This window comes from Pteropus alecto, unplaced genomic scaffold, assembly GCF_000325575.1.
Source record: "Pteropus alecto unplaced genomic scaffold, ASM32557v1 scaffold91, whole genome shotgun sequence".
NCBI lineage: Eukaryota > Metazoa > Chordata > Mammalia > Chiroptera > Pteropodidae > Pteropus > Pteropus alecto.
Genome location: NW_006431910.1, coordinates 718247 through 733082, shown reverse-complemented (window position 1 = coordinate 733082; position 14836 = coordinate 718247). Strand labels below are relative to the sequence as shown.

Sequence of the window (14836 nt, the reverse complement as noted above, 5' to 3'; positions counted from 1 at the left end):
GAGAAAGATGTTAATAGGGTTGGGAATAAAAAGGCCCCAAAGACAGTTGAACAAATCTGGAGGCAGGGAAGTAGCACACAATGGAGAATCATAGCAGCAGCAGCATGTCCCAGCCTCGGAGGAGGTAACAATCACAGACTCGCGCCCCAAGCACATGTGGCTGAGACTTGTGTCTCTGGCCTGATCAGATCAGCGTGATTGGCAAACTGCTGGCACACAGGGGCCTCCTTCCTCAGTGATGATCTTGGGGGTGGCTGGAGGACATACCATGGGGGGGTAAGACACCTGGTCCCCCTCCTCATCCAAAACCAACACATCCAACTCTTCCTCCAGAGATTCCTGCCCCTCGTCCGGCTGTGAACACATGCAATTTGTTAGTACAGAGTAAGGAAATAGGAACCTTGTGAGTATGTGCCAGATCTAGGGAAAATCCCCAAATCTGTGAACTCAAACAAAACAAGATAATAGTGAGAGAAGGGCAAGATATTCGAGAAAATGCTGGCGGGACAGGAAGAGAGTAATGGATAAGAGTAGACCAATTAGCACTAGTCACGTCCATAATACACTTACAGTCTTCCTTCCCCCACCTCGACAAGTGTAGAACAACAGGCCAAGAAATCTAAACGGGAGTCAAAACTCCTACTTTTCCCGAAAGCCCCTACCAGAAAAGGATGCTGTCTATCACTACGTTACTTTTTCTCTATTTCACAAAACATGCAGGCTTCAAAACAGAATCAGCCGTAGGACAACAGTACATAAAGAGAATTTACCATCAGGGGTGTTCCCTTCAATGGCTCCATTTCACCTAGATCCCCGGATCGATCCAGTGTTCTATTGTGGTCCCCTCTCTCGTTCAGTGTAGAGTAGTTGTTATCTAGTGAAAAAGTGCACAGAAACATGATAGTCTCCTCTAGTGTATAATACACATTAAGCAAAGTGTGAATTAGGTTCCTCTGTTGGGAACGGATCTTTGCCTAATGCTCTACAAAGGCATTAAGTTCTGGCGGCCCCTGACTTAAAAAGAACTTGAATCTAATTGGGAATATATATGGAATACGGAGAGTATGACATATGTTAATAAAGCTAAACTGAAGAGATCTGTCTATAAAAGGCATTAGAATTAACAGAAGAGAGAGTGAGGAATACCACAAAGTTAGTAAGGGTCTAAAAAGGAGACAGGACTTCAGTTAAGCCTTTGGGAATGAGGAGAAAAGCAAATGAGGAAGAACATCCCAGTAAGAGGTATTAATGAGCAAAATCAGAAAAATACAGAGAGACAGAAAAGAGAGTTAGATCAGCTGGGCTGAAACACAGTACGTGGAAAGGAGACAGACAGAGGCCCAGGGTCAGACTATGAAAGGCTGTGATGTAATACTTTAGGGACACAAAACATGATTCTGTAGTAATGTGGAAAGCATACAAAAATTTTTTTTCTAACTTCTGAGTATGTGGGAATGTGAAACAAAGTAGCTGAATCAAGTTTTACTAAATTTCCTCACATCCTTCCAAATGGAAATGTCTGGCCAGTGCTCTTCCAACGTGGTAAATGGTGAGAGTGCTAGAAAGAACTGCAGAGCCTGACAACTCTCCTCATCCCAATGAAGTATCATTCCATATCCTTAGGCTGGAATTCATCACCTACCTAATGATTTTGTGTTTGATCCCATATTGCTCATCTGAATTTCTTCCCGATCAGGTTTCTTATCTATATGAAGAAAGTTATTCAGGTCAAAACCAACTCTTCAAAATCTATAATCATAAAAATTGTTCTCTGGTCTGTCCTCTCTCCCTCCCATTAACTTTTACTAAGAACCCTCATCAAAGCCTCATGGGACTTAAAGAGATCACTTTCCAACTCCTAATGTATGAAACCATTCTCTAAGCCAGCATTTTCAAATTATTTGGTCTCAGGGCCCCTTTGCAGTCTTAAAATTATGAGGAGCCAATGAATGTTTATTGGTGTGGGCTGTATGTATTAATGTTATCACACTGAGAAATTTTAAATATTTATTTATTTCACTTAAAAGTAACAATAAAATTACTCTACATGAACGTAAGTAACACTTTTAAGGAGCATTTGAGATCTTGCCCCCTGGCATATGTGGTCAGTTTGGCTCAAATAAACTCTTACAAAAACTCTCTAAAACAACAGTAATAATAACGCCGTTAACTTCTTTAAAACAAGGATTGTTTTACATTTTTCACATCTCTTTAAAGTTTGGCTTAATAGGAAATAGCTGAATTCTCATATCTGCTTCTGCATTCAATCTGTTGTGATGCTATTTTAGTTGAAATAGATAAAGAAAATCCACCCTTACACAGATAAAAAGTTTAAAAAGGAAGAGGAATTTTAACAGTCTTTTAGGATAATTGTGGATATTTTTTGATAGTTCACTAATACTTGACAAGTAGAGTTTCTTTAAGGTTAGCATCAATGTGGAATCTGAATACAAACTAACGTCTTCATATTCTGTTAAATCACATTCATTTAATATCACCACTGATTTCATTAAAGTCTTAAATATTGGGATGTTACCAGTGCAGATACAAGTCTTCTAAAATTGTAACTTTCACCCGAAAATTCAAGCAGCAAGTACTGTCAGTTATTTTTCCTCAAAGTGACAAGCTCACTATTTTCAATTTTGAGGAAATGTCTGCCAAATACCTAAGTCCGAATAGCCATAGTTTTTCATTTTTTTCAAGTAAAAATGGTGTTCTACAAAATAGTGGCCAGTCCAAATAGTAACAGAACTGCTTTTCCTTAAGACAACCATTATGCTTTGGTATGGTGCGAAGTGCTTTACGAGTACTTCGTATGTCATCAGCACAGGATATTAAAAAGATGTGCACTCAAGGTAGAAACAATATAATTAATAATTTTCATAGTTCCATCGAGTACATTCTTAAGTGAAACGAGTTCTCTTTTTTCATTGTGAGAGCGTGGCAGAGAAGACCGCGGTGACTAGTATGGTTTGAGGTCACTGCCTGGTTCAGTCTCAGCCCCCAGCACGAACACCACCACCGCTTTTGCGCCATCAGCACAAATGCCAACACACATTCCCACATCCTCAGACCACATTTCAAGAACCCTCATCGAGGCAAAAGCCAAGTGTCATTAAGAAAACAGGGTTACAATACATGCTTAAGTGAAAAAAGAAAATGTCCTCAAGATAAAATGTATGATTCACCTTTTGGGGAAAAATGTATTTGCTCACATGACAAAAGTGTTCAGACAACTCTTCTATATATATTGGCATCAATGATTTTAAAAATGCATTGAAGGGAAATAGCACATTCCCAATAGCAACAGAAATTAAATTATAAAGTTAAAAAAACATGTTTAAAAGCCATAATCTAAAATGGTAATGGGTATCTCTGGGTAACAGAAGTGGTTTTGTTGTTATTTTTCTGGATGTCTGTATTTTCTAATTTTTCAACAGTAAACATGTATTACTTGGTATTATATGGAAATTTAAAAGGACAAAAAAATCATTTTGCAATACATACACATATCAAATCATGTTGTACACCTTAAATTTATACAGTGTTATATATGTCAATTACATTTCAAATAGGGAAATAGACTAGGGTTTACCTTCCAGTCATTTTAAGTCCACAAGCAAACACAGGGGGTCACACCCGAGGTAACTGCCTGTTTTATTTTCTACCAGCTTCAATCCTGAGGTTAAGTATTATTACTCTCTACCAAAAACTAGCTCACTCAGAAATAAATATATACCCTAGTTCTTAGACAGTAAGCACACTACTGAATAGCAGAGGTAAAACAAAAGCAAAGGGATATGCCCCCAGATACTGCACCTGACTTCTGGTTCCGGTCAATGAGAGGGAGTGTGCTATCATCATATGAGTGACTGCTCTGGCTTCGAGAAGCATTGTTTAGATTCACCTGGAAGGAAAAACATAAAATGTAATAATGTCACAATAAGAAGATATGGGTGATATCTTGTTGCATAACAGGCACAAACCTTTAGGTCTCTACTCCCAAATACAACTCTTACCAAATGGTAATCGTAAGGGTTAAATAAATACCTATATAGTGAAACAAACTAGGATATCATGGCTTCTATCTGTGTTCCTGAACAGAAGATTACAAAGGTATCAAACACCCATACTATCAGCAAGAGACATAATCTGCGAAAACAGCAAACTCCATCAATGGGCTATGACAGATTTGGGGAAAATCAAAAAGGCCACCATCCTTCACTGCCACCAGCATTTACAGTATGCTACGACACAAAAGACTAGAGCTGTTTTGGCAGCAAATGCACTGTGGGCACCACTTATTTTGGGGGAAGAGTAAACCAATTTCTTTACTACCAGAGACATGGGTCTAAAGTAGACTTAATATGATAGTGAAACAGAAGAAACCAAAGACAGAAGCATTACCTGAGACTAAGGGGAGGAAAGGTAAATGTCTCAGTCTCAAGAGTTATCCCACCTGAAAGTCTGATTTCTTCCATCCTTCTTTCTCCAGTGGCTTCCGTAGTTCCTTATACCCCCAGATCGTCTGTAATACAAGTGCTGCTGCTCGAACTTCTTTTTCTGAGCGGTTCCTTTTGAGGAAAGTAACACCATATGGAATTTGGATGTAAGACCAGGGAAGAAGCCGAGAACCTGTTCTCTCTAACATAATGTAATGTAAGAATATAAATGCCAAAATGGGCAAGACCAGGTATTCACCAAGTCCGGTATTCTGTCCCAGTGACACAAAAAAATATTTGACGGAAAAGCCTGTTGTCAAATTATGGATCAACATTAAAACAGGTAAGAAAGCAAAACCTCTTCACTTTGCCATGTGAGTAAGAGAAAATATCCTTAGAAACAAAAGGGAAAAGCTCCTTCCCAGCAACTCCCCTCTCATACTTTAATTCTTTCAGTTGTAACTTTAAGTGTTAAGCTCACCCTGATTTGTTGATCAACACCAGCTTCTCGATACCCTGTGTCTCTCGAAGCTTTTTGGCGGCCTCCAAGTTCTCAGCAATAACCTCGTTGATGGTATTCAAAATAGAGACCACGGTGTCCTCAGAGAAATTCTGGGAAGAGCTCTGTTGCCCTCCTGGCAGATTCTTCACCAAGTTAGGAATAGCATGTTTACCTACAGCAGTGAGACAGAAGGAATGTGTGCTGGGAGAACAAGCTGAGTCAGGTTATGAGGTGCCTGACGCGATTCTTAACTGCACTGATCATATAAAGAACAGGTACTATCTCTATGAATCGACTTCATTCTTCTATAGGATTATAATATCAAAGAGAAAAGGACCTGGAATGCCATGAATTTATTGTCCTTCCTATTCCTTTATTTATTCTTTCCTTTTTTAGTCACATTGAAACAATGTGATAGTCCTTTCAGATATTCTAACAAAAACAGTATATTTAATATTATAATAGTTCAATAAGAACAGAGTTATTATAAATTTAAAAAGACAAAAAACTGGGCTCTGCTACTCCAAACTATATTAACTGGGCAAATTACTTACTTGACCCCAAGTTTCCTTATTCTATAAAAAATGGACCTTTGTAAAGTGGTGACAATGAAAACAGACAGAAGTGCTTAATAAGGCCTACTAACAAAGCACATGCTTAAAAAATAGTAGCTATTATTATTTTATTTTTGAAGAGAAATCACTTCTTGTCTTGTGCCTTGTCTTTCCAAGAACGATTTAAACTACAGTTGACCCTTGAACAATACAGGTTTGAACTGTACAGGTCCACTTATATGTGGATTTTAAAAAAAAATACTGTAAATGTATTTTCTCTTCCTTAATGATTTTCTTAATAACATTTTGTTTTCTCTAGCTTACTTCATTGTGTGAATATAGCATATAATAAATCTAATATACTAAATATGTGTTAATCGACTGTTGACGATATTACTGAGACTTCTGACCAAAATAGGCTATTAGGAGTTAAGCTTTTGGGGAGTCAAAAGTTATACATGAATTTGACTATGTGGGGGGGTCAGTGCTCCTAATCGCCCCCCACCCCTGCACTGTTCAAGGTCAACTGTATAATCCTCTCAATCATTTCAATAAGTTATTTAGCTGGGTTAAAGGCTGTCTCTGTATTAGGTGCTGATGCAATGGTTAACACTCAGCTCCTTACCAATTAATTCCTTGTTGCGAGCATCCACAGCCAGATTTCTCAGTGCCCCAGATGCGGCTTTCACTACCCGCTCATGTTCACTGGTCAAGAGGTCAGCAATGGCAGAAAGAGCCTTCTCTTGACGCAGAGCAGAGCGGATGTATCGACCATACTAGAAGTAGCACGTGGAGGAGGAACAGATTACAAATGGCAGCGTACCAGTTAGCTATGTTCTCCCACCTCCAAATCCATTTTCTAAAAAGGTACTCACCGTCCAGCGCCCAGCACACAAGTTCTGGATAGCTCCAGCTGAGGCTTCTAGGATGGCAGGAGTCTTGCTCTCCTTGAGGAGTGAGATGTATATCCGAACCACCTCTGGCTGAAATAAAAGCTCATAGCCTGCACAAGAAAGGGCAAGAAAGCAAAAGATGCTAATCAGTGCCTGCAAAGGATGCTAATCAGTGCCTACAGACCAGGCTGTGGCTGGCTGAAATTCAGGCTTAGCACTCTGGATTGATGGGTTTACACTTCTCGACCATTAGGCTCCCTAAACTCTTCCGCCCACCCAAGAGCAAACTCAGAGACTTGACTCCATGCCTTAATAATATTAACCCATGGTAAAAGCAGAACAGATATCAACTCGTCATATGCAACTCTTCTCTCTCCTTCCTCTTGCCTCTTTTCTCCTAAAGTTTACCTTGGCCTTGCTTGACACTCAGGTGATTCATTTGCTCATTGAGAGCACTCAGGGTTAAAGATTCCTCATCTCAAATGAATTACTTCTAACTTAACTGAGTCCTTCTGCCCGCCTTTACTGTGACTAAGTAAAAGGGCCTATCATAGATTTAACAACATCCAAACTTTTTATATCCTGGGAATTTTGGACTCACTGTATGGATTAATATAAAGATCCAAACTGTGATAAAGAGGCTTCTTATAACGGGTAAAGTTTAAATCCCAAGAACTATAGTGGCTATTTAGGGTACCAAAGTTGCTAATCTAGACTACCATCAGAACCTTATCCTATCCTCAAGTAATGTGAACAGCTGCCATAACAAGGAGTCCCCTGTAAGTTACTGCTATAATACCAGAGCTTCCCAATACTTTCACCATCACTTCAAATCCATAAATCAGAGGAGAGAGAACAGTGAGCATATTGTGTAATCTACTGTTAGGCTACCAAATACTTATCTGTGGACTGTGTTTATGAGACCCTTGGAGACTGAAAAGAAAAAGATAACTTACCTCGAGCAGGACTAGTTCTTTTAGGGAAATCCACTGTATCGTTTGCTGGATCTTCTGTGGGTTTCTTCCCTTTGGAAATTAAAAAAAAGGAGGAAGGGGTAAAAAGTTTAAGAAAGGAAAAAGTCCATCGGGTACATTTTTTATTCTTCAGTCAAAATCTTTGGATCAGAGATGCATCAAGTGAGGAAAAAGAAAAAAACAAAAACAAAAAACTGGGCCCCAGCTTGTCCCAGCAGGGGGCTGTGCAGAAACAAGAACAGAAAACAGGCAGCAAAATGGTAAGATAAGGCTAACTACTGTTGCTACTGCCCTGAGTTCTGACAACTGGGGCTGCTGCCCAGGAATAGCATGCCATGAGCCATTAGTTCAGAAGACCTAAACATGTTTCAGTGGTCTTCCTCAACTGAATTTTCCTACATGCATCCACAGGGAAGGGTTAGGCAAGGAAACACTAGGGAAGCTAAAAACAAAACATGCGAATTAGAAGTAGATAAGCGCCTTAAAAGATTCCACTCACCTCTGGAGAACCACTCATCTTCCAGTGCGTCACCCAAGGTGGAAAGCAGAGAAATGAAGGAGGGAAAATGCAGGAGAGAAGTATCAACAGGATCATGGGCAAATAAGCAGGAAAGCAGAGAGGAAAAGAAAAACATAGGAAACACAAAGGAGGAATGGGGGAGAAGGCCCCGATTAGTTGAGTTCTCGTCCTTCACGGCCCCAATCATTGGTACCAATACCACCACCACCACCACCGCTGCCACTGCCACCACCTTGAACAAAGCACACAACACAGAGGAAGCAGCAGAGAACAAAAAGACATCCTTGACTAGGCAGACTCCTATGCTGCTCGGCAAGTATTTTGCACCTAAAACTAAGTATTCCTTCCTTTCCCAGTCCTATGTTAAAGAGCAAGGAACAAGGAACTAAGACTCACCTTTGCCCTTCTTGGCCCCAAAGCAACTGGCAGCATGTGGCCCAGTACTGTTGGCAACATTGGGAGGTGCCTCTTGGTAACGCTCTGCCTGTGGGATCTCCCGGTGAACTTGATACGACAAGTTGCGAAGGAGGCAAACACAGTTCTCCACAAGCTTGGGAACATAAGCGAAAAGACTCAATGAGAGAAGAGAATGCCTATAGTGATGTCCCAGCAACTACAGGCTTCCATGATTCAGATATTAATACTGATCCTCAAAAGCATAGCCCAATCCATCATCTCTCACGATGCCTCTAAATGCCCCAAGCTTCTCGAAATCCTTGTAGCCTCAGGCTAATGGAAGGTGTCTGTCACCATTTGGTGTATGAGTAGAGGTGGGTATACGTATCTGATGTTATTTAAAAGCCTGAGATAATAGGTCTGGCACTACAGGTACCTCATGGTTGTTGTGAAGAGAATTCACTCAGCCATTAACTGACCTTGCTGTCTGAATCCTTCTGCCCGATCTCAGCCTGAACAATGAAAATGAGGGCATCTACTAAACCATCACATTCCCGAAGTTTCCGGCGAGCTTCGCTTCTCTCTGAGCTGACATTCCTAAGGGGAAAGGAAGAGGTGTCAAGATGACTCGAATCCAGAAATCCTCTTTTAAGATCCCTCAGCATCTACAAGCCTCCTCGTTATCTTTTTTTTTTTTTTATTAACTGTAACAAATAGTGAAGACACACTGTAAGCAAGGCACTGCAGTTGAAAGCTGAGTAAGACAGGCGCTATTTTCAGGACATTTATAACCAGGCGGGGGGTGGGGGGGTAGTGCAGAGAGCAGGGAGGGCATAAATAAAATATACCAACCACAGTAATACAAGATGGAATAGATACTTTTTGTATAGAAGTACAAATGAAGACAAGGCAGAGCAGAGAGGAGTATATCTCCAAGAGAGAAAGAATATATTGTAGCAATTGCAGGACTTAAGAAGAAAAAAATCAGGAAAACCTTTGTGAAATAAAGGCACTTGAGTTTAGCCTCAAAAGATAAATAAGGAGAGAAGGGCATTACAGACAGAACGATCCTCCTCAGCCACCTCCTACTCTGTACCCTTTTTGTTGCACTGATCGCAGCCTGACCTGAAATACAGATAATTGAGGGCAAGGATGCAAACACCAACACAAGCCCCGGACTAGACAAGTGCCTTACGTGTGGTAGGTGTTGAATAAATGTTTACCAGATTAAACGAATGAAGTCGAATAGGCATAGAAGCAAGGAAAATATGTAGGCAACAGCAGGTAAACCAACACAGCACGAGTATGCAACACATGAGGAAGCAGTGACAAAGGCAGAGAGACAGGTTGGAGTCATAGTGTGCAACAGATAGGAATGAAGGCTGAATGATAGGCTGAAGAATTTAAACTTTTTTTTTTTTAAAGAAATTAAAGTTAGTTCTCAAAAATTCAAACTTCATACTCTCAAAGTCCTATGTTACCTAAGGCAGCCAGCTGTGTTGGTGAGCACTGACTCCCACTCAATATGGCGTGGCTTACAATCTTCATTAGGTTCCCTCTCCCAACCAGAATGCGGAATGATCACTTCATCTGTCAAGGCATGCAGTGCATGATCCACAATCTCCATTTTGATTGAGTCATGAGATGAGAGATTCCACAGGGTCCCTGGCAGAGACAAATCATCAGATAGCTCTCCAGCACTCAAGATAATATGTTTGAAGAATGTCAAAGAGAATCCCTATTCCATCATTTCTCAGTCTTCCTCAATAACCAAATATCTTGTAATGAATGACATTCAAGCTTCTGTTACCCACAGTTAAGAAATATATTTTATATTATGGCTCAATACAAACACACATATCATGAAAACAGTTTCATAAAACAACACAAGCAATGCTCTCTGAACTATCTATACCACGGAGTTTCTCAACTTCTTCACCAGTGACTTTTTGAGCTAGATAATTCTTTGTTGTGGGGAGCTGCGCTGTCTACTGTTAGATGTTTAGCAGTATCTCTGGCCTTTACTCATCAGATGCCAGTAACACTCCCTCTTCCTCTCCCCAAGTTGTGACAACCAAAAGCATCTCTAGATATTGCAAACATCCTCTAGGGGTCAAGAGTGCCCCAACTGAGAACTAATCATTATTGCCATTGTCTTTCTTTTGTAATGCTTATTGTGATCCATAAAATTATGTTCCATACACACTAAAGGGTCACAACCCACAACCTGAAAAACCACTCTTCTAAAGCAAGGACCAAGCTCAAATGTCTATATATACCAGGCAGGTAAGTCAGGACAAGCAGATAATTTAAAGAAATTGAAAGAACACAGATAAATGGCAATTGACACTCAGATTCAATGTTTGGGTGACCACTTTCTATATGGCAGTAGTTGGTCAGAGATAACAGAATGTGTGAGGGATTATTGCAAACCAGAGCTCACATGCCTCAATCAGCTCAGACCAACTACTGTCAGGGAGCAAAACAGATCCATTGTTACCAGTCCTTGTACATTTTTAATAAAAGCCAAAATTCTGAGAATTTGAAGTGAAATATTCTGAATTTTAAACATTAGCAACCAATTCTTTAAAACTGTGAAAACCTTGCATGATCCAAATAAGCCCATGAAATCTAACCCAAAGGCCACCAGCTCACAATTTTAATCAAAAGAAAAGGACGAGAAATCCTTCCAGCTCTCAACATCTCTACAAGTAACAGTGACCCACTCTCTAGCAGCTTCCCTTGGGCCTAGAACTCACCAGTAATGACTTCAGTGAGGTCCAGATCGCGAGCCTTTCGGAGCAATCGCACAAGGGCAGGAACACCGTCACAGTTCTTTATGGCAATCTTGTTATCCTGGTCCCGTCCGAAAGAGATATTCTTGAGCGCTCCACAGGCTCCGAGGTGCACTTCCTTTTTGGGGTGGTCTAACAATCCCACCAGTACTGGGATGCCCTTGAGCTTCCGAACATCAGTCTTCACCTTGTCATTGCGATAGCACAAATGCTGCAGATATGCAGCTGCATTGGACTTGACCGCATCCAAGCGGAAGCCTAGCATGGCAATCACCTCTGGCAGCTCTGGCTGTCTCCAATTGGGGGGTGGGGGCCCTCCCTTGCGCAGACTATCCAAGCTTGCTAAACTTCCCCGTTCATGCTGGGCCAAAGGAGCCCAATAGTACTGGTCCGGTGGCACCTCCTCACCAATCATGTCTTCATAGCTCCTACGGTGTTGGAAGAACCAAGAGGAAAGAGGAATACATCAAAGTTGTCAAGTCTGGTTTCTCAAAGAGCTCCCATTATCCCCTCATCTTTAAGGTAGGAGTAACCCCATTTTTATTACGCTAGATCTTCTCTCATTGACATAAATGATCAATTTTTCTTAATGAGGTAATAATTTTAAAGGCATCTGCAATTAAAACTACCCCCTCCCTGCTGTGAAGTTTACTAGCCCAGAGGAGAGTAACAAGCACTCAGAGATAGTAATCACACACACAAAAAAGAACCAAATCCTGCTTAGTAGTGAATGGTACCTGACAGCTGTTAACCTCTCTGGATAAAGATTGAAATAAACCTTTAGACAGCAGAGTTAACCAAAGCAACTGATTCAATACCACAGGAGTCAGCAAACAATGTCTGAGAGCAGTTCTTATAAGCCCTTAGCTAAACAGGACATGAGGCATTTACACAAAGGAAACAGCTGGTAGGATAAGACTCTTAAACACACTTCATATTTCAGGCTCTCCTTATCCTATTTCGGAAATCATAGAAGAGGAGGTGATGAGTAAACATGGTACAGGACTTCTTGCTACACCATACAAGGATTCGGCTTTAGTACTGATGAGGTATATAAGCCTGAACATTAATTTTATTCAACAAATATGTTGGAGACGTGATTTCTAGCCTCCAACTTCTAAAGACAATACCTCCAATTCTGTCAAAATAGAGACTGACCACTACCACACTGGGATACCCAGTCACTGAGAAAACGCAACTGAAGGTAAAGATTATTCCTATTTCAGTACTACCAACAACCACTAGAGGGTGAATCTGTCACACTATTATTTATTCATAACCACCAGGAAGGAAGAGACCCATTATCTGTGAGCTCATCTCGCTCAGTGGCTCCCACAGGAGAGAGAAGAATCTATTGTGTGGAACTCTCCAAACAAGCTCCTTGTTTGTTCCACAAAACCACTCCCACTGTCACCAAACCCTCAAGGTTATCCTAAGCAGAGGGCCTGGCCTGCCCCATAGCTGTCAACATCAACCACTCTCAACAATGATTTAGATGGACAAAGCATTTAGTAAAAAATCACTAGTTTTTAATATCACTGAAACAAATGAACAGGTTATACAGCTAAATTTTGAAAGGATACTAATTACTATGTAAGATTCCATTTTCGTAGGAGAAAATAAAGTCAGTATGTTTACATGCACAGAAAAAGAACTCGAAGGAAATGCACTAACATGTTTTACTTTTATTATTATTTTAATATAAGCAATTACAATAACCAGGATTTTGGTCACTCAAATATTTCCTTCTTTTACAAGCAGTGGATCATGACATTCTTTTCTTTGTTTTACAAATAACAAAGCTGTGCCCAGAAAGATTAAATGACTTGCTTGAAGGTACAGAGCTAGTGGCAAAGGCACAACCAGAACTAAGGTCTTCTGGTTCAGTGCTTTTTCCACTAATCATTCTGCCTTACTATTTTCATTTGACCTTGTATTACTCTCCTAGGCCCCAAACAGGAAGCTACAAATGTTCTTGCTAGCCAAGCAGGTTTCTAAGTTCAGTACCACCCTGGAATAAACCCGAGAACTAAACCCAAAACCCTCTCTATGTCAACTGCCGCAGCTAGGGACAGCAGAGAATGACCTGGCCACCCACGCCCACCTAGGTCCAATCACTTTACTAATGAGGAAGTCAGAAAGGGCAGACTTGTCAATAAGCAGAAGGAGCCAACACCCTGGACAGACCACTTAGATGATAGCTATTATCTACCACTGCTCCAAGTTGTACCGGCTGAGGTCTGGTGCCTTACCCCCACTCCCAAGAATAAAAGGTGAGTCACACGGGAGTTGGATTAGCTGTTTAAAAGTTACCTGAAAGGTGAGTGACTCAAGCTTAGATAATGGGGCCTATATCCCCAGGCCCAACCCAGTCACTGTTAACCAAGCTACTTAATATGAGGAAAATGAGCACCAGTGCTTTTGTTTTAGAAGGTCATGACCTCATACAGAAATTTGGCAACAGCTGCTGGCTATCCTTACCACCAAGACATTCATAAATCTCCCTTATTTCTTATTACTTCTCTTTGACTGGAAAACACTGTCTCTGATTTATTCTAAAGCAGGGTTGGCAGCCCATGAGCCAACCCTATTTTTGTACAGTCCCAGAACTAAGAACGGTTTTTATATTTTTAAAAGGTTGTAAAAAGAAGACACGACAACAACATACAACAAAAATGATATGTGACCTGCAAAGACTAAAATAGTTCTATCCGGTCATTTACAGATAAGATTTGCCAACCCCCTTTCTCAAGCATTCTCTCAAGGCAAACCATCTACCAGTCAAAACATCAATCGCAAAAAGAATCACAAAAGAATCCCCAGGAGTGAGCAGGACAGTCAGACTAGACAGCTGCTTAGTGACCTCTCAAGAGTGTCAATAATGTACGACCTTCTAAGGATGCCACCCCCATTTCACTTTATAATCAAATGTAAGAACCCAGGAGTAAAGTGCCAGGGCTTCTGTGAGATCAAGGTTGATTTTTAATTTGAGATTAAAACCACCGCAGGGAGGGTACAAGAACTGTCTATTCTGGCCCTAAAAGCCTAAAATCCTTAACTCTGTCCTTAGTATCAAACCAGAAGCTAAGGAGTTCACAGGAACAGTAAGTATTCCATAGCCCCGGGCACTGGGCTCCTCTGCAGTGCTCCCTAGCACCAAAAGGGGGTCAGATCTTAGGCAGAAATAACAGAAACTCTTGGCAAGAAGCAAAGCCCACATTCTTCAGGACAGAGACCAATAACCATCACGAGTTGTTTTCTATAACAAGAATATGATTTTTACAATGAAAAAGGAGACAAAAAAGCAAGTCAATGCTTAGTAAAATCAGAAAAGGGAAGAACAGGGTGGCCTTCCACCAAAAAAACAAACAATCAAAAAAACAGGCAAAAGAGGGGGGCCTTAAGTGTCTCTGATCCCAAAAAGCACTTAGGAGGAGAAAGAAGAACTACCCCTTTCCACTACCTTGAAAAGACCCCTTTTCTTGCCTACCTGAGGCGTCGGCGAGGGTCAGAGGGTGTCCCAGTTCGACGGGCAGTGCCATAATCAGACATCATGCCATAATCCAGGTCATCGTAGCCCATGCTACGCTGGTCGTCCTCTAGACCATAAGGCTCTGGATGAAAGCGATGCAGATCCACACTGCTCCCACCTACCCGAACCTGGGGCTGGGGCCCGTAGACATCCTGTCTACTGGGTGCCCGATAACCTTCCATGCTGGGCCTATAACGCTCTTCAATGCGGGTCACCCGACAGACTGCC

General features: G+C 41.1%; 1 protein-coding gene across 9 annotated transcripts in view; it reads right to left on the bottom strand.

Moving 5' to 3' along the window:
• Positions 1 to 32: 32 nt before the first annotated feature.
• CTNND1 (catenin delta 1) overlaps positions 33 to 14836 on the bottom strand; it is a 40350-nt gene continuing 25546 nt past the window's right edge. For 4 of the 9 annotated variants that reach the window (XM_015599217.2, XM_015599212.2, XM_015599224.2 and 1 more), the window contains 15 exons: positions 14567 to 14823; positions 11041 to 11504; positions 9763 to 9946; positions 8761 to 8878; positions 8282 to 8435; positions 7865 to 7882; positions 7348 to 7416; positions 6374 to 6501; positions 6124 to 6274; positions 4924 to 5116; positions 4460 to 4574; positions 3820 to 3907; positions 1643 to 1705; positions 771 to 874; positions 34 to 354 (listed from right to left, as the gene is read on the bottom strand). In XM_015599217.2, coding sequence (XP_015454703.1) covers positions 190 to 354; positions 771 to 874; positions 1643 to 1705; positions 3820 to 3907; positions 4460 to 4574; positions 4924 to 5116; positions 6124 to 6274; positions 6374 to 6501; positions 7348 to 7416; positions 7865 to 7882; positions 8282 to 8435; positions 8761 to 8878; positions 9763 to 9946; positions 11041 to 11504; positions 14567 to 14823 — 2271 coding nt within the window. In that variant the 3' untranslated portion in view covers positions 34 to 189. Of the gene's footprint in view, positions 355 to 770; positions 875 to 1642; positions 1706 to 3819; positions 3908 to 4459; positions 4575 to 4923; positions 5117 to 6123; positions 6275 to 6373; positions 6502 to 7347; positions 7417 to 7864; positions 7883 to 8281; positions 8436 to 8760; positions 8879 to 9762; positions 9947 to 11040; positions 11505 to 14566; positions 14824 to 14836 lie in introns of all 9 variants that reach the window. The other 5 variants (XM_015599235.2, XM_025040935.1, XM_015599232.2 and 2 more) reach the window with 4 other exon arrangements.